This window comes from Erigeron canadensis, chromosome 2 (genome assembly GCF_010389155.1).
Source record: "Erigeron canadensis isolate Cc75 chromosome 2, C_canadensis_v1, whole genome shotgun sequence".
Classification (NCBI taxonomy): domain Eukaryota; kingdom Viridiplantae; phylum Streptophyta; class Magnoliopsida; order Asterales; family Asteraceae; genus Erigeron; species Erigeron canadensis.
In genome coordinates, this window is record NC_057762.1 from 25,380,023 (window position 1) to 25,406,100 (window position 26,078).

At 35.4% G+C, this 26,078-nt stretch overlaps 1 protein-coding gene across 1 annotated transcript; it reads right to left on the reverse strand.

Annotated features, from left to right (window-relative positions):
• Positions 1 to 280: 280 nt before the first annotated feature.
• Positions 281 to 1,891, reverse strand: LOC122588861. The gene is made up of 3 exons (XM_043761077.1): positions 1,758 to 1,891; positions 1,500 to 1,605; positions 281 to 838 (listed from the first exon to the last, which is right to left on the reverse strand). The coding sequence occupies exons 1-3, from the start codon at positions 1,788 to 1,790 to the stop codon at positions 672 to 674; spliced, it is 306 nt and encodes a 101-aa protein (XP_043617012.1). The 5' UTR covers positions 1,791 to 1,891; the 3' UTR covers positions 281 to 671.
• Positions 1,892 to 26,078: the final 24,187 nt, after the last annotated feature.

The following is a 26,078-nucleotide window of genomic DNA, read 5'->3' on the forward strand; positions in this document are numbered from 1 at the left end:
AATGATTAAACGTTTTCATTTAGTTAATCGATATGTCACATTTGAAAGTTGAAACTTTTAGAAAACTCGCTTCGATTTGGAAGGCTAATTAAACAAATGTATATATATGTTATCTCCGATTTTTACAACAAAAACTTGGGACATAGTCCGAACAAATGACAGATATTTTAATTTTTACTCTAATGTAAAAAAGATCAAATTAAAAACGTATACCTAAAGTATATGAAATGGACAATTGATGGACCAACAGATTTAGCTTCATTTATTATATATAAACATAAGAACAAAAAAGGAACAAATATATATATACATATTCACATCAAATGAGATCTCACCAATGTTGTTACATATTATGTTGAAGCACGCATTGGACAGTGACTTCTTAAATTCCTAGCACATTTGATACACTAAGATTCAATATCCCCACCCCCCATCTGAATTTATATATTGAAAGACCCCTATATATATATATATCATTTCTGAAATGAGCTAATCATTGTCCAAGGGCAATATAGTCATCTCACTCTTCAGGCTGGTAAGACGTACGACCATTAATAATGCATGCTTCACCCTGTACATATATATGTCGATACTACTAGCTAGCTAGAAATATATAGTTAACATATTATATGGCATATATATGTTTTATTGATCAACACGTACGAAGCTAATTAGTCGTCGTCATCTTTATCTGAGTTGTTTGATTGATTGTCCGCTATCATCTTTTGAATCAACTCGCTAGTTTGAGCTTCAGACAAACGATTTGATCCGCTTGAAGATTGGGACGCGGAGTATGACTCAAAGAACTCCTTGTTTTCCTTCTCTAACTCTTTCCACACTGCAATTGTTTATACATGGGTTAAACATGTCAAAAAGAGATTTAACTAAAAATGGACGGGTTAAACTAGTAGAAAACTTGCTAAAGATGGATTATGTTCATTACATGCGTAAAACCTTCTAAATCGGATTATTTAGATAACAATTGTACTAATATTGTTTTTGTAGTCATTATTAAAGCATTTGTTATGCATATGGGTTTTTGAAAAAGGACTAAAAAAGTCTTAGTAGGTAAAACAACTCAAGTCTACCAGCTTAATTATCCATCTTGCCACCTTTAAACGAAAGCACTAAGACCAAAAATACATTAGCAAGGTATATATATAACGGGTTAGGGGATAGCATATATCATTCCATCCCATAGCTAGGAGAACCCATCGGTAACTTAATTTGTGTATCCCGTCACTTTAAGTTAATGAAATCCTTATGTTAATTAATTAGTGTGTGAACAGAGTGATCACGTAACCTAAAAACGCATATGACACGTACTCATACAACAGCTACTATAAGGATATTAAGTTCCCAAACAAATTAGACAAGTTTAAGAAGTTCACAAGAACACGGGTACTAGATCATAAAGGAATTAAGTAGTTATATCATGCGTGTGTGCAAGCGCATGCATGCTTGCATTCTAATGAAAATCTTTATATATAGAAACTAACCGGTTGAGGTGATGACAGGTTTGATATTTGCATGTTTAGAAAGGGCTTCCATGCACTCTTCTTTGCTCATCTTGAAGATCAAACACTTCTCTATCATGTGTTGTACCTATATATATATGAAAAACAAGCTAGATCAAAAACTTGTTATATATATATATATGGTCATATATAAACTAGCTAGATATATATCTATGTATCATATACTATATATATATATGTACGTGTTTCTTCGTTCTAGCTAGCTAGCTTGTTACGTACCATGTGTATGTATGAAGCAGAAGAGTCACCCATAATTGGATGTACGTCTATAAGGATCGGAATGAATGAAATTAAGAATTAGGGCAAGGATATTGAGCTAGGTAGGGATGATCATGAAGTAAGAAAAATCCAATAGCTAGCTAGAAAGTTAAATAGAGATGAAAATGAAGGAGAGATGGTGGGGTGGGCCAATTAGGCCATGTGAGAGATAGACTATAACTGGTGGAGAAGAGACTAGAGGAGATTTGGAAATTGAACATTTCTGTCTTCTAGGAGTCCTATTAGGCAGCCACCAATCCTAGCTAGCTACTTGGAGGCGTATATGCATCTTTAATTTACCATTAATTAATTAAAGCAAACCAATTTATCAACCTTGATAACCTTAAACAAATCAGGATGCGCCAAATGGCATTCCGCGTATATCCTTGTTCAATCAATTTACTGAATATACATGGGGTATGAAGTATGCTGCTTGCTAGCTACTTATTGTTGCCATGTTGGCATCTAGGATTTCCGACGTGGCAGTTTCTTGCTCTACCATTGGTTGATGGACACATGCAAGACTAGTGATATTCATATGATCTGGAGTTAAGGATTAATTCTGTTTTCATACATGAAAACCTTGAGAGATATTTTGGTACCAAAGCTCATTTTTAATTACAGATTCAATGTTTCTTTATATTAGCTTTTGGTTTCTGTTTTTTCTAGCAGATTTTTGTCAAGTAGCTGGTTTGTCATCTTCCTAAACTTGCTGATCCATGTTCAACAAATTAAAGTTGATAGCTAGATATATACTTAGCTTTTCAAGTGGTGCATATTGTCTAGCTAGCTAGGGAAAATGAATTCCTTTAAACATATATATCTGCTTACTCAGACTTGATACGACAATTATCGTCATGATCAGACAGCGGGTCAAAAAATTGCAAAAGAAAGAGGTGCATATGTCTACGCAAATCAGACTACGCTAAATTCCCTTTCCTCAAGGTTACAAGGGTACGTAAATTATCCACCAATTATATTACTCTTGGATAAGTTATATCGGCCTGTGGCTTCCCTAGCTTGATGTACACTTTCTGATCAAAAGTGATCGATCAAGGACTACACAGTGACGTATACATCCAGCATTCTCGTACGAGTACAAATTGATGAGAAATAAACTTGAGCACGACAAATAATTGATGTCTACTTTTAGCTTCATTGTCATGTCAAGAGATTTAACGGTCGTAAATGCACAACAATTTATCTTTTTTTCCACCCTTTCACTTGTAAATGGGTCGATTAAGGTCATGTGTTAGACTGTTAGCTTCCATTTAGCAGGCATATATAAATACAGCAATTACTTACGATAATAGGTGTTACTACTAAGCTTTACTGAGTGTGTACTTTTGGTAAACATATTTGCTGCACTATTTATTAATATTGTAGTAAGAAATTAAGTGTGGATCGAAAAATAGCGTTTATAGTGAAGGTTCTCAACTTGTACCAAGAAATTGTCCTTTTTAACTCGAGCCAAATTTAAGCCGACCCACCATTTTGACCCGACTTGCCCGACACTTTTTGTTTTCCAATAGCTAGTTAAAATTGATATAGGGCCATTAATTTGATACGAACTCATCCCATAATTAATAGGCTAGCGTCAAGCCATAAGCTAGGTGTAGAACCCACTCCTAAAAGCTAGCTCAAAGGACGAGGGGACACATATACTTATAAAACACCAACCAAACCCATATACTTGGCCGATACATGTAGGATCGTACCAATATCCCACCCTTTGAAGAGTCAATGTCCTCATTGGTCATGACTATGCTGGTCACTGTTGGCACCCTTCTAACCTCCTTCTAGTTCCACCTCTGCTTGTCACAGATGAAACACATGTTCAATAATCATCATATATAGTACAATGTAGTATGCATGAAACTCTCCGAACTTAATACACAATTTATATCAAAAGAACCGCCCAGGGGCCCCGACCAAACAAGTTGACAAACAACAATCCTCATTCACATAATAGAACATATATACATCACATAGATACCAATAGAAAGATGATGAAGAACACAATTAGTACTGGGACCACTACCAATAGTCCAATATTGCCACTGCCTTACCAATAATATTGTACAGTCAGTCAAATGAGAGGTGAAAACCTACATCTTTTAGATGTTGAGAGGGATGACCTTATCTTAAATAAGTACTATTAACCTACAACCACAAAAATCATCACACATTCCTCAATTTGGTTCGACACTGGTTCATATTGGCTAAGCCTTATCTAACCCGAATTGTGTTCATTTGGCTTATGCTGCTATAGCTAGCCTTCAACATCATTCTAGGCGCTTTCGGTAGCATGTGATTTTTTTATTGTAATCTATGAAACTCCCACGCCTTTATATGATGATTATTCCTTCACTAGATTCCAAGTTAATTCTATGAAAGCAGGCAACCGAAGCTTCACAAAATTTTGGAGTCTTATTACATATATGAAGTAACGGTTAAGGCCTCGAGTCCTAGCTATAATAGTTTTACCCTTGAAACAATGTTGATTAACGATAAACTATTTATAACTAAATCAAAGACATATATTATCATTATAGTATGTCTTATGTCTTTTTCTATTTCTTCATATTTTGGTTGTTTTCTCAATTAAAGTAACATAGGTTCAAAATAGAAAAAGGTAAGGCTGAACCCCAAATCATATCATCAACATGAGACCCACAAATATTACTGTATAACAGCTACAAAGAATAGGACAAAACAAGAAAACATTCAAGAATTTTACAATGAAATGTAGACAAAAGATACAGAACAATTTAATAGGTACTAATAAACATCAATTTTCAATGTGGGTTAATTTGTATCTTTGCTACAATAAAACAAGAAGTAACCAAAGATATATTGTAGTAAGAGGCTTACCAGGAGCAGGACTCATCCTCAGAAGGACTAGTCCCAGTTAGCGCCACATCAGCAAAAATGACTAATCCCCCAAAACATACCCAATGCAAATGACTAGTCCTACCTAGACTCACCTTTTATACCATTAATCCCTTAAACACCTCACACACTCATATATATATATATATAACTCGTCCCTTGAAGGACTAGTCATCCAAGGACTAGTCCAACCCAATTGTGTGCACATATGCTTGGGATAAGGACGAGTGATGCACGAATAGAGAAGAGAGGTATTGGGGAGCTTCTAGTTAAACAATATAAAGGTTATTATATACATGGTGTTATGCAGATTAGGAAACACTATCTGTTGAAGACTTGAAGTAACAAAATCAGTACTGTGACACCCAGGGTTGTTCATGGATGGTCAATGGTAGGTTTAACCGGTTAACCCGGCCATTCTTTTATGGGAAAATGATCAGAACAGCAGCAGTACCGTACGGCTGCTCTAACAAACCTTTATGGTGTTTTATCCTTAATATAGTAGTCCTAACTACTGAACAAGTGTAGCTTATAGGGTTGCGGTACGTTTGTGTGCATGAGGAGTTACTAATGTTTGGCCAACTGTATATAATTTCAAAATATTGAGAAGTGATATCCCCACCATAATCTTTATTAGCCATATACTACAATGTCACAGTTGTACATTGTGCAGCATAATATGATACGTATTATGATCACTTTGGGCCCTTTGGAGATGGAGAATTTGTATCACTCAAGCAAAAGACACAGATGTTGAGCCTGCTGTATATATATATATATGAACTGATATGTTTCTTCATATTTGAAATTTGACATATCTTGCATTTCATACGGAGTAAAATGCTGGATATCAAATGGAGCTGCTGGAAGAGAGTTACAACAAGGTTAATTACATAATGACTGATGATTTTGTTTCAATAAAGTTGACTTTAAATGTGGATGAAGATGTACATGTTTTTGACATTTTGGTTGAGTCCTTGGCTCCCTAGCTAGCTTGCACTCCCTTTTGGGGTATTAAAATAACATTGCTTTAGAAAAAAGTTCAATATTGGCCGAATATAAATTGTGTTAATATGTAGTAGTAGCCATTGCCAAAATGGAACAATTTACACTTAACTAGTTTAGGCCTTTTTATCAGATTTATATAATCAGAATATTTTTCATCTTAAATTTGTATTTCTTGTAATATCTACTTTTAAGTGTGATCGTGTATATCTGTTTTATCTATAGTAATGTCTCTAAAAGATTGCATGATAAGAAGAAGTAGAGTTTAGTTGTAGATATACAAACTTTGATGGTGTGAAATAGTTAATGGATGAGTAGTTAAGTTGAAATGGCTACTTACAAACTAAATTGTAAAACTTTTCTTTCGTAAATAAATACGAATATTTATGTTGCCGGAATCCGATTTAAATGGGTGATGATGATAAGCGGGTAATAAAAAATCTGGGCCGTATCTCGGCAGGATAAAGTGATAAACATATGTTTACAGCTATGGCGTATTTCCTATCGACGTCGATCGATTTCCCAACCTCCTAATTTGAACCCTATAGTTAAAAAGAAGTTATCGGTAAGATTTGGCAACCATACCCTTTGATTTGACAAGTTATGGTTTTGGACAAGTGACAAGCCGTTATTGGTTACTACCGTGCCAATGCCACACCTTTCATCCTTAAAAGAGTTTATTGTTTGATTTTTTTGGAGTATTCTTCAAATCATTTTCAGATAATTAGTGGCACTGGCTATACTACACTAATACACGTGTGGATTTTAAAGAATGGGGGGAGTAATATAAAACGTAAGAGGCCCAATCCAGTTAAGGGTACAATTGGAGATTAGTTTTGGGCTAAGAGAGTTAAGAGTACCTTGAGAAGGATTGGAAGTTGGGCTATGAGAAGCTTTTTGGTATAGAATTTTTGGTTTTTTGAAATCTTAGAATTTTTTTTTTCTCTTTTGTGGGCATTGTCAGATTCTGGACAAAAGTTTAATAGTACTAGTCACATATGAAATGGTAATTTAGGATTAGGATGTGAACTAATTTGATGTTTTAGTGAAATTTCCTAACAACATGTCCAATTGTCCATAGTAATTTTGTATGTGACTGTAGCAATAGATAATTGGTTTTGGTTGCATTATAAGCTATCAATAAACTAAAACATAATTGACATGTAATTAAATTGACACGTGGCGTAATCTTTAATCTGACACGTGTCTTTTTATTTTATTTATTTTGTCAAGTTAGATTTTTTTTAATCGTATATAAATTCAATTTCCTTATTAGATTTAGAATTAAACTATAACTCTTGGCTTATTAATACAAAAGACATTATAACTTTATTTGATTGATCGTTTTCTCATTAATAAATTGTCTATTTTTTTTCCTCAATTTTTCAACTCCTATCAATTATATTAATTATAATAAGTTATTAACATGAAGACTTCAAAACTTTGAGTTTACCATCCGAAATCACAAGACTATTTTCCATCATCCACTATGCTTACAAGTTTCGATTTTAACGTGGTTCTAAAAAATTAAGGTAAATACAAAACTCTAACTAAACATATATTATATTTATCATTACTGTTTATTAAAATTTAGCTTCAATCATCGATTTATTTTAACCACATTTTATTTTATACTCACGAATCATGTATGAGGGATATTCAAATTTCTTTACGATACAATCTATATAGCTACCGTATATCGTACAGATATTAGGACTAGTATATCTTATATACTTAAATGTTAGGTGTTTATTACTTTGTATATAAGGAACCAGTTTTTATACATGTAATAGCTTGTTAGTATCACTCCGTATTATCAAAATTCATTGTCTTCTGTTTTTAGTGAAAGTTTTTGAAAGACAGCCATTTTACTCGTGGAAAAATATTTGTTTTCTGGTTATCCAAAATTTGAAATCCTTAAAAAGTAAAAAACATGATAATCACTGAGGAAATATGAATAGAGTGACTTTGTTTTTGTTATTACATACTTACATAGTTACATGCCCCAATACACTATCACAATATGCTGCTTCTGTTTTACATCTCAGTTATTAATTAATTAATAGGTAATATCATATACTAACTGCATAAAATTAACTATTAAGAGCATTAAGCGAGGAAACACTTTAAGATTTTGCTAAACAAAATCTTTAAGATTTTGCTTATATATATAATACATTAATAATTGTATACTTAATATAAAATTTTATATGAAGAGCATAATTTTTTCAGAAAAATGCATTTAACATTTTTCATGTTTTTTACCTAGTTAGTATTTTTTCTCCTTGAAGGTGTGAATTACTCGTATCGTGGGTTTAACTTACCTCCTACCTATACCCAATGGGAGAAATACTAATCTGCCTAATGGCACGACGATTAATAGAAAGAATCAACTTTACCCATTTCAATCTCTGTCATCAACGGAAAAAATTTCACTAGTCCACCTAAAGGCACGACGATTAATAAGGGTAACTCATGATTATATTAGAAATACTTTTACCTGAACATCTAACAAAGTATAACAAGAATTACTACCCAACGGCGGTTTAAGGTTTTTTGAGGCCTCAAACGGTATAAATTTTTGAGGCCTAGTTCATTACCATATAAATTAGAGTAAAAGGGAAAAGCAAAAAAAAAAAAGTAACTCAGTTTTTATTATAAACTACTAGTAATAAAAAAAAATATGGATGTTGATACCAAAACCAATAAGGGCGTTATTATAATGCAAATTATATATCATAGTTAGTCCAAAATCCAAACATTAAGTCGAATATACAAAATATTGAGGCCTCAAAAATTTAGGGGCCTAAGGGGACCACCTAATCCATAGTACTGTTGAGCCACCTCTGTTACTACCCTTACTAACAAGTAGTATTGTACAACTATATAAGTAGCTAAAGGTAATTATTACGGTTAGACATTGAAATGTTTAAACTAGATAACAATCTAAAACAAAATAAGATCTCATCATTCCACAATTGGTATTTGGACAAGTAATATTATATCTATATGTTTAGGTTAAACTAGTTTTTATACCCGGAAGTTGCTCCGAGAAACATAACAATATATTGTAAAATTTGCAACGCGTGAAAAATTGTTGATAGGTTCATAATAGTAAACGCGATAATAAAAAGTGGTGTAAAAGATAATTTAAATTGTAATATAAATACTTTTAAATTATTAGTGTAATAAAAAACATAAGAAAATCAGTCGATAAATAAAGACATTTAATCTATACTATTTAATAAAACAAACAACTTTTTTTTTTCCTCTTAAACTTTTTGTCATTGAAAATCCAAGAATATTTTTTTCCTTTATTCACTAATTTAAACATCTCCATCTAATATACCTATAATACCCTTAATGAAATAATTTTCAGTATAGATCCCCCAACACTTAAAGTAACTACAATACCTCATTTAACATCAACTGCTTTTACATTCACCACTATCGTTTTCCCCATCACCGTCCCCACTTCCGTCACAACCATCATCTTCGCTATGTAGCACCGAAACGGATACGGTAAAGGGGCACGGGAACGATACGGGAACGGGAAACGACAAAACTAAAAAATTTAAGATACGAGTACGGCAAAGATACGGAGATTAAAATATAAAAAAAATAAAAATATGTTTGATTTATATAGAGAGACTTGAGACTTGAAAGATTAAATATAATTATATATGCATAGTTTTATAATATATGTTTGATGGTGACTGGTAATCACGAATTAAATTTTTACTAATCAATTTTGAAATACCAAAAGCCTGATGGTCATCTGAATTGTATATTTAGTTGCTTTGTGTTTGGGGGTATGCATAGTCGCAAGATAACAGTCGTTTTTGGAATACAATAAACTCATTGAAACTCTAATATTAATTAGATATGGTATTAAAACTTCATAGAAACGTTTCGGTATATACGGAAACTTAAAGGAAACGTTTCGTACGCGTTTTGTACGAGTTTCCGTTCCCATGAATTTTCCGAAACAGGTACGGCTAACTGTTTGGAGTTTCAGTGCATCATAGCATCTTCGTCATTAATATCCCCACAGCTGCTTCATTGCGCAGGCATTAGTCGTAATTAAGTGTATATATATACGAGTATATGCTAAATTTGAAATAAAATAAGAATTTGTGTTTGTTTGCCTACATATTAATGTATACGTGTATTTTGTTTTCTGAAAGGCTATGTATACTTGTATTGGGAAGCATTCTAAAACACCAACACCAAGCTATTTTGGTTGCCAGCTATCAAACTTTAAGACAATATCAATTGAAATAGTAACAAAAATGTAAAAGCATATATCACCCTTCAAGAAAATGAAAAGGAAAAATCATACATATGAGTCTCTCTCTTTCATTTTTAAAACATGTTAACCCAGAAATCACTTTTACACATGTTTTTCTTCTTAAATCTCGATGAAGCAAAGCTTTGATAACTCACAAAATTTTCAACTGACAAACAATCTTTTGTTTTCAGGTGTGGAATGTTCACTTTCGTGTAATGTTATTGCAATCTTTTATTTGTGGATTATCAATTTATGTATAGATTTTTAATTTTATTTTTTAAATTTCCAATTGTGGGTATTTTGCCTATCCAATCTTCTATGTATTTTTGTGAGAAATGCTGTTAGACATATCAATAATTTTTAGTTGTTGATGTTGACCCTTAAGCCCGGCGGCAGACCATTGGAGAGAGGAGACCGGTGGATGGTGGTTATTCCGGTGGGAGTTGCAGTAGTAGTTGGCATAGAAGTTGTAACCGTGACCAGTATTAAAAGTTTGTATTACTGTTTTGTACTTTATGCATATGAATCTGTACTATTAGCTACAGTACTTTGTGTGAGCAGCACCCACGTTGGTATTTAAGTATATACTAGTTTTTCTTCCCGCTGTGGGTTTTGACATATGTTAGCGAAAAATGAGATTTTACATGTTGATTTCGTGTTTACATACCAAATTATAAGTGTTAGATTATTTTTTATTATATTCCGACATGTCAAGCTCATTAGACATACTATTAATATATATAATACTTGTAAGAAAACTTAACTTTTAGCTATAATATTACCTGCACTTTGTGACGGACTAAAATACATGTTAATTTTAAGTTTTTAACGTGTTTTATACCGTTTCATTACTTTTGTTTATAATAGTAAATCTAACACCATTGTTGAAAACAATTATAAGTGGGTAAAGTGTGGCGATGAAAACACCGCTTATTTCCACCGTTTCATCAACTATCGCAAAGCCAGGAATCGCATCAATGGGCTTGATATTAACGGAAATTGGCATATAGATCCTCCTACAATCCGTCAGGCCGCGCTAGACTTTTTTAAAAACAAGTTCGCCGAGCCCATTAAGTCTAGGCCCAGACTACTATGCCAAGGGCTTAAAACCCTCTCCCATGATGATGCCAGCCTTTTAATAGCTCCATTTACCCTCAAAGAAATTTCTCAGGCTGTGTGAGACTGCGACAGTGACAAAGCACCTGGACCGGACGGCTTCAAATTTGGTTTTATCAAAAAATACTAGAATGAATTTAAGATGGACTTTCTCAACATCCTGATCGACTTCTATCACACCGGACGAATCAGCCATGGCTGCAGCTCTTCATATATCACCTTGATTCCTAAAAAGTCTTTTGTGCAATCATTAAACGACTACCATCCAATTACTTTAATTGGATGCATCAAAAAACCATCTCCAAAACCCTAGCAAACCGTCTCAAGCGAGTCATTTCCAAGATTATCTCGCCAACCCAATCTGCCTTTCTTGTTGATCGCAACATCCTTGATGGCCCCTTGATGCTTAATGAAATTATTACCTGGTTAAAGAAGAGCAAGCATGAAGCCTACTGCTTCAGGATCGATTTTGAGAAGGCTTTTGATTCGGTCAATTGGAATTTTCTCCTTTCAATCATGGAGCAAATGGAATTTCCACCTCTCTGGGTCTCCTGGATCAATGGAATTCTCCACTCCACGAGATCGGCTGTCCTTGTTAATGGTTGCCCTACCTCATAATTCAATTGTGAACGTGGCATTCCCCAAGGTGACCCCCTCTCTCCCTTTCTTTTCATCATTGCAATGGAAGCCTTCACTAATGTTATCCAACGTGCTACCAACTTGGGCCTAATTTCTGGGCTCAAACTCCCCAACAATGGGTCGTCCATCTCGCATATGCTTTATGCAGACGATGTTATCCTTCTGGGCTCCTGGTCGACCACCCACATTGAAAACACCGCCAGAATCCTGAGATGCTTTTATTTTGCCTCATGACTTAAAGTCAATCTCCATAAATCCAATTTTTTCAGCATTAATCTTCCTGATCAATCAATCTCCACCTCCACCGCCATCTTAAATTGTCAAACTGGCCAAATCCCTCTATCTTATCTTGGCTTAACCGTTGGTGCGAATATGAACTTGAAACGTCACTGGACACCGGTCATTCAAACTTTTGAATCCCGCCTATCCCAGTGGAAAGCCTCAACCCTCTCCCTTGGGGGTAGAATCACACTAATCCGTTCGGTGCTTGATAGCCTCCCTTCGTACTACTTCTCTCTGTATAAGGCTCCGGCTTGGGTAATTTCTAAACTTGAGTCTATTCGTATGAATTTCTTTTGGGGGAGTTCTATTGAGAAAAGGAAAATCTCTTGGGTTTCGTGGGACAATATTACTGCTCCTATCGAATTGGGCGGTCTTGGGTTGGGAAGCTTACATATCAAAAACCTTGCTTTACTCTCCAAATGGTGGTGGCGTTATCGTAAAGACCCTCATAGTCTTTGGGCTAACGTCATCACCTCCATTCATGCTAGTCACCATAACTGCACCCCTTTACCCCTTAAGCTAAATTTGGTGGGAGCCTGGAAGGTTATTGCCAACCTCGGCTCTCACCTCACCCCTTTAAACGTTTGCTTGGAGCTTTTGTTCATAGGTAAAGTCAGAAACGGAGCAGATATTCGCTTCTGGATGGACCCTTGGATTGGCGACTCCCTGCTGTGTACTCGTTATCCCGACCTTTTCAAGCTTGAATCATGGAAAGGATGTTTCATCAAAGACCGTTGGACGAATGAAAGTCAATATTCCCAATGGAGATGGTGCTGGTCAAGACCCCTTCGCTCTCACTCTGAGTTTCATCAGTTTCAAGATTTGCTTTGTCAACTCTCTAGCGTTAACCTCACCGCCACTAAAGATACATGGATTTGGAACCCTGATGCTTCAGGTATTTTCTTTGTTAAATCATTCAAGAACCTCATCCAATCCATGATGCATGGTCCACATAATTGGGAGTTCTCTTGGAACCGAATTGCACCTCATCCAATCCACGATGCATGGTCCACATAAAAGTGAATGTTTTTGGTTGGCGTCTGGAAAAGAACCGAATCCCTACAGTCGACCAACTTATACTCCGTCATGTCCAGGTGTCATCAACGACCTGTCCCATGTGCAACATCAGCAGCGAGACTACTGATCACTTGTTTCTGCACTGCCCCTTCGCAACCTCCCTTTGGGCTCACTTACTTGCTTGGTGTCGGCTACCCCTGTTCCAACCCTCAACCATCAGAGATATGTTCAACTACCACAAAGATCCACTCATTAGCTGCTTTAAACGACCCCTCATCAACCTGGTTATCCTTGCTTTTTGCTGGACGATTTGGAAGATTAGGAACGATGTTGTTTTCTCCAACAAAGCCCCGTCATTACGTTATGCTATAAAAGACCTCAAAGGAATAAGCTACCAGTGGCTCTCTAACAGATCCCCAAAACACCGTATGGATTGGACAAAATGGATGTATTTTAATTTTTAGGTCCTCATTTCCCTGTTGTTATTTCCAATTTCCGTTCCTGTATCCTTACTCCTTGTACCTCTAGCTTCTCGCTAGTTTTCCCGTTTATTAATATATTTATGAATGTTCAAAAAAAAAAACACCATTGTTGTCTTATACAGGGTTTTTTTTGTCTATTATTTTGACAGTGTATGAGGGGTTTCTACAAAGGCGATACCAGGAAAAAATTCTGAAAGGAGCAAGCTTAGAAAACTTATGAAAAATAAATCTAAAAGGGGGCAAAATGTTAAAAACCTATAGAAATTTTTTAAAAATTTATGAAAAATGTAAAAATACATGACAAAATTTAAATTTGGAGGGGGGCATTGGACCCCCTTGCCCCCCTTTAGTACCGCCCATGGGTCTCAGTGTAATAGTAGAGAGGTTGCTTTCGGGTTTTATCTAAATAATAGAAAAAGACCTTCGACTTTAGCATGAGATAAAGATTAAAATCATGATCTTTGTCTCCAAAAGCAAATGCGACAAACACTTAATCCAACAACGATACTTACTTTTGTTTATAATACTAAAATGTCAAAATTTACAACAACAAACAATTAATGAAAAGTGGTATACTAGTATTTAATTAGTTAATTCTACCATTTATAAAATTTAAAGTTTTACAATTTAATGAAAGTATATAAATTGCAAACATTTCAGATTAAATAATTTTTTTCCTAGTTAGAAAATTTATGTTTTTGGAGTGTGTAGTCAGTTGTGTGTACACTTACACGTGTTTGAGATGTTTATATTCTTTCACATATTCATAAAAGCAAAACAACTCCCATGCTTAAATTGGACACAAGGTAACACCACCAAAAAAAAGTCAACTTAACCAGGGGAGTCGTCGCTAATGGTGGAGCCCGATATGTCTGCAATAATGACTGACAAAGGCCGATCCAGAGGTGTCAGGTCACGAGCATTAGCGGTGACGTCGCCGCTAATGATGCCACGTGGCACCTCGGGGATCATTTCTGCCAATCATATGATCGGACGTATTTTGTCCTGTTGGATTATTAGCGACGACGTCGCCGCTTATGCTCTTCTATGGATAGTTTCTGCACCTTTACGTTCGATCATATAACTGGGAAAAAATCTCGTTATATATACTGCATTTAGTAATGTTTTCAAAATCGTTAATTCTCTTTTGCACAAGTATATATCTTACGTAAATATATATATATATGAATATAGATATAGATTTATACTTATGTGTAATTATGTATATAGTTATTGTACTAAGTACTAACTATTTATATAGTATGGATACCATCAATAGTTATTGAACTAAATGTTGACTTGTTTACTTGAATTGTTTCAGATGGATAGTTTGGAGGATATTTGGGCAGACCCAAAAAACGTACGTATTGAAGTGTTGGATGATAAGTTTGAGACACCTGATGCAGACGGTGAATTTGACTGCGAAGCTGGAGACTTAGAAACCGAGGAGGTATTCACTTCGTTCGAAGAATTGACAGAGTGGGCTCAAAGAACAGCACAAGAGTTGGGGTATGTTCTAGTCAGACGACGATTGAACACCAACTCGTTAAAGGTGGCCAATAAATTGACACTAATATGTCACCACGGTGAACCACGCGATAAAAGGTTAACTGGGGCACCCAAACGGTCCAACAAGATAGGCTGTCCCTTTACTCTGGAAGGCCGCCTACGATATGATGGTGGTTGGAGGGTCACTGTCAAGGACTGGAAACACAATCATGATCCAGCTACTAATCTGCAGGGAAATGCATACGCGAAACGGATGACGGAAAAAGAAAAGGAATTTATGGAAAACCAATCGGATCGCGGTATGTACCCACGCCATATCCCGGTAAACCTTAAAAGAAAATTTCCAGGATACCTGACTCGAAGAAGAGACATTACCAACTTTCTGAAATCGAGACGGAGGTCGGGCCAAGCAAGGCATACTCCAATGCAGGTACAAACATCATATTAGTGATATGCACTACGTTGTTGGAAGTGACTTATTTACTATATCTTGTTCACCTGTCGTAGGTTATGTTCTCACTGCTGCAGGAGAAAAACTACATTTACCAGTTTACTACAGATAGTAAAATGGACGGTTGGAGAACCTCTTTTTCATGCATCCAACATCAATGACCCTATGGCGCGCATTTCCCTGGGTTAATGAAATAGACGCCACGTACAAAACCAACGTGTACAACATGCCGCTTTTTGAGATTGTCGACATGACTTCAACGGGCAAAACCTTCAAATTAGCCTATGCTTTTATCGTAAATGAGCAGGAGGCGAACTATCAATGGGTGTTACAATCTCTCAAGTCCACCCTTGTTGAAGGCTTTGTCGTTCGTGTCGTTCTACCAGAGTTACCAACGTACATTCGACCTTATGTTGTCGGGGCATAGAATGTCAAAGGAGATGGTAGTTGTGGATTTCGAGCTACCGTTGTTGCTTTGGGGCTAGATGAGGGCTACGGTTCAGAGTGGGTTCGTACGCAGATGCTCGAGGAGTTTGAATCTGACCTTGAGGGGTATATGCAAATGTATGGGCCCGAGGGCCCACGCATATTAGTGTCGTTGCAAACATCTTATTATAAAAAATGGCCACCCAAAGACCATTGGATGAGTAAAGTGTTGTTCCATATCCTCCTGGCCAATAAGTTGAGTATAATAATCAACTATATAAGCCTACGTGACGCCCGCATAGTATTCCCGATGCATCATGGCTTGGATCAATTAAAGTTTGATCAACCGATAACTATTGCTCTCATAAATGACGAAATCCATTTTGGAATTAGCATGTGAGTACCCAATGACTTACAAGAATCCAGACTGGACTCACCACGCAACCGGTCCTGCACGTGCAGTGGCATCAATGTACGCACATCGAGAACAAGCGTTTCAAGAATGGATGTACGCAAACTGCCCAAGAATACCACCTAGGCCTCCTATTGATATAAATGATTAAATTCATTACATGTTGTATATATGTTGGGTATAGTAAAAAAATTTAATGTTGATATGTTTGTATGTTTATGTATCATGCTCAATCATTTATATAACGTCATAAACTTATGGTTAAAAACGATTACTTTCAAAGAAAACCTACACATTTTAATCTTCACAAAGAAAACCTCCAAACTTCCTTCTTGATAAAATAAGATTATGATAATCTGAATAATTCATGTCAATCTATAACCTTTGATTTTGTTGTTGATGATATATTCAAAAGAAGAAGAAAATGGTATGTTTTCATCCAAAATGAAGAACCAGATGACATCAAAACACAATCTTGAGACAAATTAGATTAAAGAATAAAAAAAGAAATAAAGAAAAGCTACCAAGAATACAAACATAAATAAAGTTCATAAAAAAAAATACTAACTAATCACTATCACTATCACTACCATCTCTATGTTGTCTATAACCCCAATCCCCCAAGCGTTGTGTGGGGAATCCCGACGTGCTAGACCCGGCCTGGTCCCAAGGGTTGACCTGGGAAAATTTGAAGAATTGATTTACGTAATCAGAGCCCGGCAACTGTGATGCAGATGGGCCCGGCGACTGTGATCCTGATGGGCCAGCCTAGTCTTGGTGGTGTTGGGCTGGGGTGTCCAAAGGAGGGTCATCTAGACGCGGGACCTCCACATTCAGTCCTCAGGTTCCCCTAACAATACGCCCAACCCCGCGGGTATGTCTCGATCGGGCCCCGAAAGTTTCCAAAAACGCATGCGTTGGCGGGGTGGGGTTAGGCTCTTGGGAAAGTATCCGTTGGGATTCCTGAAGTCGGGCCTGTACCACATGAAATCATAAACAAAAAAATAAGTTAGGTATACTTAATAAATATTTACAACAGATAGGAATTTAAGTGTTGTGCGAGAACTTACATGCAAGGGAAGAGCTCTTTCTTGCACTCTCCCATCACGGTATGTGTGGGCCCGTAAAAAGAACTCAGTCGGGGGCTCCTCTTGCCCCGCATGAGCAGCCTGTATATACATTAATCAAAGTTATATATATGTATGTGTATATATATATATGGATATAAATATGTACATATAACTTACAGCCCAAACATGTTGACGCCGAGCGTAGGACTGGTGACCGTGAGTACTGATAAGACGTTGTTCTTGCCTGTTATTCGCGTTTCATTGGGCAACAAGCATCCGGTTCTCCCTGGTCCAGAATCGCAGTAGACCCGTCCAAACTTCTTGAGGCATTGCATACGGCGGGTCATCTTCGAATTCGGCAAGATTATCTAACCCACCCCTTGCGGTGAACCATTTCGCCTTGAATTTGGTTTTTTTTATCCCTATAGTTCTTTAGGGCATCCGCCGAAATCATGCGTTCAACAGCCTTACGTAAGACATCATTTGGATCACAATGTAGATAAGGGTCAAAGTAAAGAGATAAACTTCCCTTCCTCTGAAACTCCCGCTCCAGTTTCTGGTTAGCAGTGGCAGCTCCTGAGCTCATCCCTGCAAAAACAAAATTAAGAAAAAAAAATATACATATCTACATATATATATTTGACATACATCTATATATACTTACCCCCGCTACGCCTGCAACCCCATTGCGGACTCCACCCCCAATTTGGAGGGTCATTACCACCATCTCCGTCGTGAACGACAGTCATTTTAACCTACATAAGTTATACACAAGTTATAAATCAATAAAAACAATTATCAAGGTTAAAAAAGGCCCAACTGAAATTAAAATATTTTGGACACAAAACTTTTTGTATAATCAATTTATACTTATTATACCTAAAATGAGCACATTTTTTCAACTTATTTTTATAACCTTCTTTTCTAACAATAATACTTGCAATCATATTAACCTAATAACAACTATATCAACAATTACAATAATACTAACTAGTGTTTTCTAACACAATACTAACAATCATATTAACAATAATCATAAACTACCAACAATGTCTAACAATCATTTCTCGTTCTAACTATGATAACATAACATTTTTAACACTAATTACAATCATAATAACTTTTCTAACATAATATACGAACAATCATATTATCAATACTCATAAACTACCAATAATTTCTAAAAATCATATAATTTCTAACAATCATATTATTTCTAACTATAATAAGTAATAACATAACCTTTCTAACACTAATTTCTAACAATCATAACAAAATGTGTTTTCTAACATAATACTAACAATCATATTAACAATAATCATAAACTACCAATAATTTCTAAGAGTCATATCCTACAAATTTCTTACAATCAAACTAACAAACGTATAATTTCTAACTATAGTAATATAACATTTCGATAACTAATAACGTATATTCAAAATAATAACAATAAAATGTAAATGAGTGTTAGTAAACATACAAAGAAAACGTTGAAAAAGTGGTCACCGGAAAAGTGGGGTGGCCGGATTTCGAACCGGGTCCCCAAGAAAAGAGTCACCGCTAAAACCTCGCCTGAAAAGTGAGGTGGGGTGGCCGGATTTTCTCTCGCCGCCTGAAAAGTAGCCGGAAATTGAAGCGGGTGGCCGGAATTTTGTAACCAAACAGAGGGGAAGGGTGGCCGGATTCATGATAGAGAGGGTGAGGGGATTGATGGCCGGAATATGGAGACAAAATGGTTAATGGCCGGATGTGGGGTTTTTTTTGTTAGAGAAGGTTGATGGCCGGGTTTGTTTTTTGAAAAATATATATGTGTGAATTGTCTTCTGCGCCTGGGTATAAAAATAAAATAGGTTTTATCATTAGCGGCGGCGTCACCGCTAATACTCGTCAACGGTCAGGAGTCACTGCTGCGCGTCAAAAAAGGGCCCATGTACATTTTAAGCGACGACGTCGTCGCTAATACTTGCTGGTCGGGGTACACTTTTTGCTCTGGTGGTGCTCGACAAAGAAAACTGTGCGCTTTCATTTTTCATTATAAAAGTCCTTTATTTTCTTTCACTCATCTTATTCTTACTCTAACGAAAAACTATTGAGGTTGAAGACCGATTAGAATATACATATAATTTACACCATCCCACCATGTCTCTCCCACACAACTCATATTTGACAATAGTTTTTTAACCCATCGCACTCACAAAATCTTCAATCACCATGACCATCATCCCCCAACCGCGCCATGGTCAACAACTGTTGGTGTGTATCCCCATTTGACCGCTGCAACCAGGACTCTGTCATTGCAACGCGTACTCCAACCTGAGGTTGCTGCAAGCCTCCAACATTGTTTCTCTTTCATGTTTGCGTGTGTAAATCCATCATATGTATGTTTCTTCTAAGTACGAAGATTTTACCCGATTCTTTGTTTAGTTTTCTTTCTTCTATTCTACAGCTACAATGATGATGATGATGACATAAGTTTCAGAATATTGTACTCCGTATTTTTTTTAATTTTGTTGTTGTTGATGAAAGCAGTTATTAAATTATACCTTATGCTTGTAGGCCTGTACCAAGTCCATGGTTAGAAAGTTAAAAAATTGTATATGATTTATGGTGTTGTTACTTGTACCTTACGCATATTGTAATAGTGTTCAGACCCGTCCAATGGACGGGAAGTCTCAAAATATATTAATCAAAGCTAAAAAAATGAAATTCATGTATATTAAATCCCTATGACCAATATCACAACTTAATCAATACGGAAATTAAAGAATGAAACATATGAAAATTAACGCCATATAAAATATCTACACTTTGTTATATCTAAACTTACTACAAACACAAACAAAAAATTTCGACTAAACGATTTAGAGTTAATCTCAAAAAAAAGAGAAACAAAAAGTGTACAGTATATAATTTGAAAAATACATCCATTTTATCAACAAAAGCTGGGCATTCTTCAAACTCCAGAAAGATGGTTTTCAGGTGTTTAAAACAACCTTTAGCAGCACACATGTCTTTTTCGGATGATTTCTTGCTAAAAACGGGTTGTTGGGGTGTTGGAGAAAAATTCAGTGGGGAAACTGATCTTTAGCAAATGCAGATTTTTGTTTTTGCATTTTAGAATAGAGTACAGAACGAAAAAAAATAAACAAAAACAAAAATCTATTTACCTTCTATTAGTGTAGTATGCTCGGCCCTCTTAAGAAAATATCACTGTGTCATTCTAGTCTATCAGGTTTAGAACAATCCCTTTTGTTGTCTCATACTGTTCACTTGCCAATAGTCTTCTGTTCAATAAGCAATATGAAATCGATTAAATAAAATCAATATCAAGTCAATAAAATAAGCAGGTTGGACTTTAATGACCTTCACAGCAATGAAACGATTAAGTCATACAACCCAACATTTAGCAATCTGTCCAAACGTCCCCTGCCAACATGTCCAACTATGTTGCCATATGTATGACCGATGGTTTAAAATAAATTAAATTTCATTTTACCTATGTTTTGGCTTAGAAAATAATCAGGCATCAACTTGTTTTTCAAAACCACGGCCTACTTTCTTTTTCTTTAACGAAAAAAACCTTTTTTTTTTTAATTTCTATAATAGATAGATTCCATTCCTCAGTATGGCCATCCTTTTTTTTGTTTTTTCATCCAATTCACTTTTAACAAATTAATTTTAATTTTTAACTATGATTTCTCTATGTTTCTTATGTCTTTATTTTAGGACTGTCAATGGGCTCGGGTTCGGGTTGGTATGTTCGGGTTGGCGGGTTGAAAAACTCTGACCCTAACCCAACCCACTAAAAGTTTCAGTTCAGAAATTTTAACCCTGACCCACAACCCGCCAACCCATGACCCAACCCATGTGACCGAGAAGCAAATATATATAAATATAAAATGGAATAAATCAACTAATATAAAGCTTTATCATTGATGGTGTAAGCCAAAAACGAAGAGTACAAAAAAAAAGAAATACGAGGGTATTGTTAATACTTGGCACAAAGTTAACAAACTTACCGCCTCATCCTACATCACTTATCATCTCACAGAATTTTGAAACCTCCTTTTATTTCGTATTTGAAGTTACTTTAGGTTAGAACTATAAAAAATGAGAATAGGACGTATGAATTAGTGTAATGTGGAGTATGAACTATTATATATAATTCAATTATTTTAAAGATATTGGGTTAACGTGTCGACCTGACAACCCAACAATCCAACCCGAACCCAACCCAGAAAAAATCAGGTTGGTGGGTGTAACACCCCAATATTTTAAGGTAAAATAAAATTAGTTTTTATCATAGTTTTGACATTAAATTAGTTTCCTAGTATTTTATTTTGAAATATGGGGTTAAATTAGTTGGAACTTTAGTGGCTAGCGGGTATAATACCCATTTCAATTTACTAAAAAAACGTGGCAAAGCCACAAAGTGTCAGCCCTTTTGATATATGATGATTCACAACTCCACCATTCTTTCCCCAACTTTCTTCAATCTTCCAATCTACAAAAAAAAAAGGAATAAGTATATGAGTTCACTCCCTAAATTCTCTAATCCAAATTAAAGAACTAAAATTCAATTGAGGGTTTGATTATTTTTGGAGGGAAGTTCGAAATTGGCAAGGAAGAAAAGGTGGAAATTGGATTTTAATTGTCTTATTGTTCTTTTGAGGTAAGAAATTCTTCTAAATTGTTAAATTAAGAAATTAGGGTTCTTGATGATTGAAATTGGGGTTTTTGTTATTTTTGGATTTTAGAAAAGAACTCTAATGGAATTAAAAGGGAGAAATTTGGGGTAAATGCAAATGAGCTTTATGATGAAACCCCAAAGTGATAAACCCTATGTTTTTGGATGTTTGGCTAGAATTATGTTTTAAAAATTGTGTTGAAATGTTTTGTGTAGCCAAACATCATAATAAATGAGTTCATGGTGAATTCAAGTGGTTGTTTGTGAAAGAATTGAGATAATGGAACTTATAGATATATATTGTATATTGTATAGGTGGTGAAGATTAGTTGAGCCTAATAGCCATATAGTGCCAAAAAGCCAAGTTTAAGGTGAGTGTATATACATATGATCATGTTCTAGTTATTAGAGGTCATAGGTGGGTAAATTCCTATGACCCATATGTTTGTTGAAAAATGAAGACTAGTAGGTGGGTAAATTCCTACTAGTCAAAATGTTGATTTGATGAATGAAAGCTAGTAGGTGGGTAAAGTCCTACTAGCATAATGTGATTTTGTTTATAAGAGCTAGTAGGTGGGTAAATTCCTACTAGTCAAATTGTTTGAAAGAGCTAGTAGGTGGGTAAATTCCTACTTGTAACACCCCGCTAAAGCGGAATATACGGGATGCACAGATAAGCACAAGCACGCACAGTACAAGTTCAAACACAGCCAATAACATTAAAAGATCAGAAGTATCATAAGTTATTACAGCACATGGGATCAACCCAGAATTAGATAATATTCAAAAGACAGTACAATTGTCTTATAAGAACTTGATCTCTAAACTGAACAAGCAGGAGAGAGTCTTCACAGCTACGAATCTGGTACGTTCGAACCATTGCCAAAGGAATAAGCTAAAGGGAGGAAGACTCCTATGCTAAAGGATCTAATAGCCTAGCCTGAAAAGCATGCAAGTTCAAAAAGGTCAACTACGAAAGCAGTTGGTGAGATTCACATCAAGTACTTTATAGTTATACATAATAATAATATGTATATTAAGAACAAGTCATAAGATCAGTACATATGTCAACAGTACTTTATAAAAGTAAAAACAGTTTAAGAACAAGTAATGCACTTTGTATGTATGTATATAATCACTGCTAACCCGATTGGCAATGATGAACGATAAGGTGCCAGTAAACTCACATAATCAAGTAAGCTAAATATGGTCTAGATCAGAACAAGTACAAATATATGCATCCTCCAGAACTGTAGAGAATGAGGGTGGACCTACCCTAACAGCACTGTCCATGATTACCTACGGTTCATTCCCTGAACTGTGGGATATGAATTGATAGCAGTGGAAATAGTACTCATACATAGATCAGTAAGTGCATAACAGAGAACAAGTGTAGCAATATAAATGCATTAAAGATCCTGCCCATTCAAGATCTAAATACACTTTAGAAGATAATTCAGAATCATTTCATAAGTATTTTCATACGATCCTAAAATAGTACGTAGACAGTTCAAGAACATATATATATTTATATATATATAAGTACAAAATAGTTTTCATGCTTTTCAGTCCCCGATAAAGAACTTGAACAAAATGTACGAAAAGGGGATAAGTGAACTCACAGTGATCTGGTACACGCAAAGTTATTGAGCACAAAGAACAAGCACAGAGATAGATAGGTTATATCTATCGAAATCCAAGCACACCTTGACAGAAGCCTAAGTACACGTTGTTGATCTCATAATATGTACATATATTAGTCTTGGTGATTATTTAATCACAGAAATGTTCTTGATGATCTGATGATTTGGTCCTTGAAGAACTTAGAACGTTTTGTCTCGAAAAGATTTTGAATGTACTTAAGTACTCGAACAGGACTCAATTAAATGTCTTTGAACACACGCACAAGGTAGACCTCATGATAATGAGTTTAATCAAGTCTTGTGTTAATGTACCTTTTGTCTTAAAATCCGACTAGTTGCTCATAATATTCGTACTTTAAATTAATTGAGGAGACAAGGAAACTAAGAGTTTATCCGGTAATTAAGTACGTAGTTAGATCGTTTAAGGTTCAAGCGCAAGGAATTATAAGTCAAGTTCGTCTAGGGTTTCGGTACAAGGTCGTTTCTCTTGACTAGCCTTTAGGTCATCCCAATGGTTATGTACTTAGATCGTTCTTGTGGTTGTTTAATTAGATCGTTCCTGCCTTTAATAGTTTAGTAAATTGATTGTTTCAGGAGTTAATCACACAAATCGTCCTAGTGTTTCTTCCATCGAATCGTTCCACTTGGTCTTTCAAAAGGGATCGTTTTGGTGGTTCACAAATCGAATCGTCCTGGCTCTAGTAAATTAGATCGTCTTGGCTTCTTGTCAATAGATCGTTCTAGGCTTCTTGAAAATAGGTCGTTCTAAGCTTCTTCAAATTAGATCGTCTTAGAGGTTTAGCCAGTTAGGTCGTTTTAGTGTCTAGCTAGTTAAATTGTTTCAAGGTTCCACACTTTTGATCATTCTATAATTTTGTAAAGAGATTGTTTTATTTATCAATTTAGATCGTTTCAACTATAGATAATTTAGGTCGTTCCAGGAGTCTAATGAACAAATTGTTCTTGAAGTTTTAATGTATAGATCGTTCTGAATTTAGTACTCAGGTTGTCCTAATGTTCAAACACACAGATCGTTCTAGGTGATCCCTCAATTGAGATCGTTTTACTAGTTCAGTTAAAGGAGATCGTTTCATTACTAGCAATTTAGATCGTCCCACAAGTTCTTGGCCAACAGATCGTTTTACACTTCATCCTGTTTAGATCGTTTTAGACTTCTTCTTCAAAAGAGATCATTTTATTTCATGGCAAAGAGATCGTTTTAGTTCCATTAAAGAGATCGTCCTTCATGATCTGATCATTTAGATCGTTTCATAGCCATGACTTAATTCGATTCAATATCTGAGCGAAACCGATCAAGAGATCAGTTACCCAATCGATTGAACCAACACCACACCACACAGCACCAAACATCATTAAGTAATTAGCACAAAACGATCAGAAGCAGCAGTTTGGTCAGACAGATCGTTTTAGAAGGCATGAACACGAGCCAAACAACCACAAATTAATTCAATAAAGGTGTAGGTCGATCTTAGAACGAGTTAGAACGTAGTACTAATACATATTAACATAATAATACTATTTCCTTAACACAATTTCCGTTTTCAAGATCAAAATATCACAAGAACACTTGGTGGCTTCAAGAACAAGTTATGTTCATATTTGAAAAATGGGTTTTGTAATTTAATCATGTTATGACCCAAATTTGTTCACCAAAATGTTGTTAAACACATTTAGACACAAACCCACTAATTATTAACACGATTTCTACACAAAAATCGGACCAAATCATCAAGGACAAGAACATGAAAAAGTACACATTTAAATGGATCAAATTCTCAAAAGATGTTGTTAATACCTGCGATTTGTTTATGGAAACGTGTTTTGATCGTCACAAGGAACCCGAAAGTATAAACGATTTCAATCAAACAACCCAAAATCAAGATGGTAATTTTTAGTGTGTGAAAATGGGGTGGATGTGTTCCTGGCTATGTGTTTTTAGAGAGAGAGATGTTTGGAGGTGATGATGAATAGTGAGGGTTTCTCACTCTAAATTTTCTATTTATACCTATTTAAATAGATGCACTAGGTATTTACAAGGGACTATTTGTTGAACATTTTTGCACTAGAACATTCATGGACATGAACATTTATGAACCGAACCTTCATATTTTATCGAATTAATTTATAATCCGTCACATAAATCAAGATTTAAGATCAAATTGACCTTCAAATAAGCACATATTTTACGTCTAAAGTACGTCAAGAACTTAAATAAATTGGGCTGTCTAGCCGTTCAGATGGCGAAAGTACGATCTAAGGAACTTAATTAGAATGTTTATAAGGTGGTTGTTACACTACTAGCCAAATTGTCCATGGCCATGTTGAAAATGAATTGTGAT

What these genes read in the sequence shown, in the direction of transcription:
- LOC122588861 (XM_043761077.1), bottom strand. Translation starts at nt 1,790, where the DNA reads ATGGGTGACTCTTCTGCTTCATACATACACATG. An exon ending in CTGCTTCATACATACACATG is followed by an intron (nt 1,606 to 1,757) that starts GTACGTAACAAG and finishes ATATATATATAG; the next exon opens with GTACAACACATGATAGAGAA. An exon ending in ACCTGTCATCACCTCAACCG is followed by an intron (nt 839 to 1,499) that starts GTTAGTTTCTAT and finishes AAACAATTGCAG; the next exon opens with TGTGGAAAGAGTTAGAGAAG.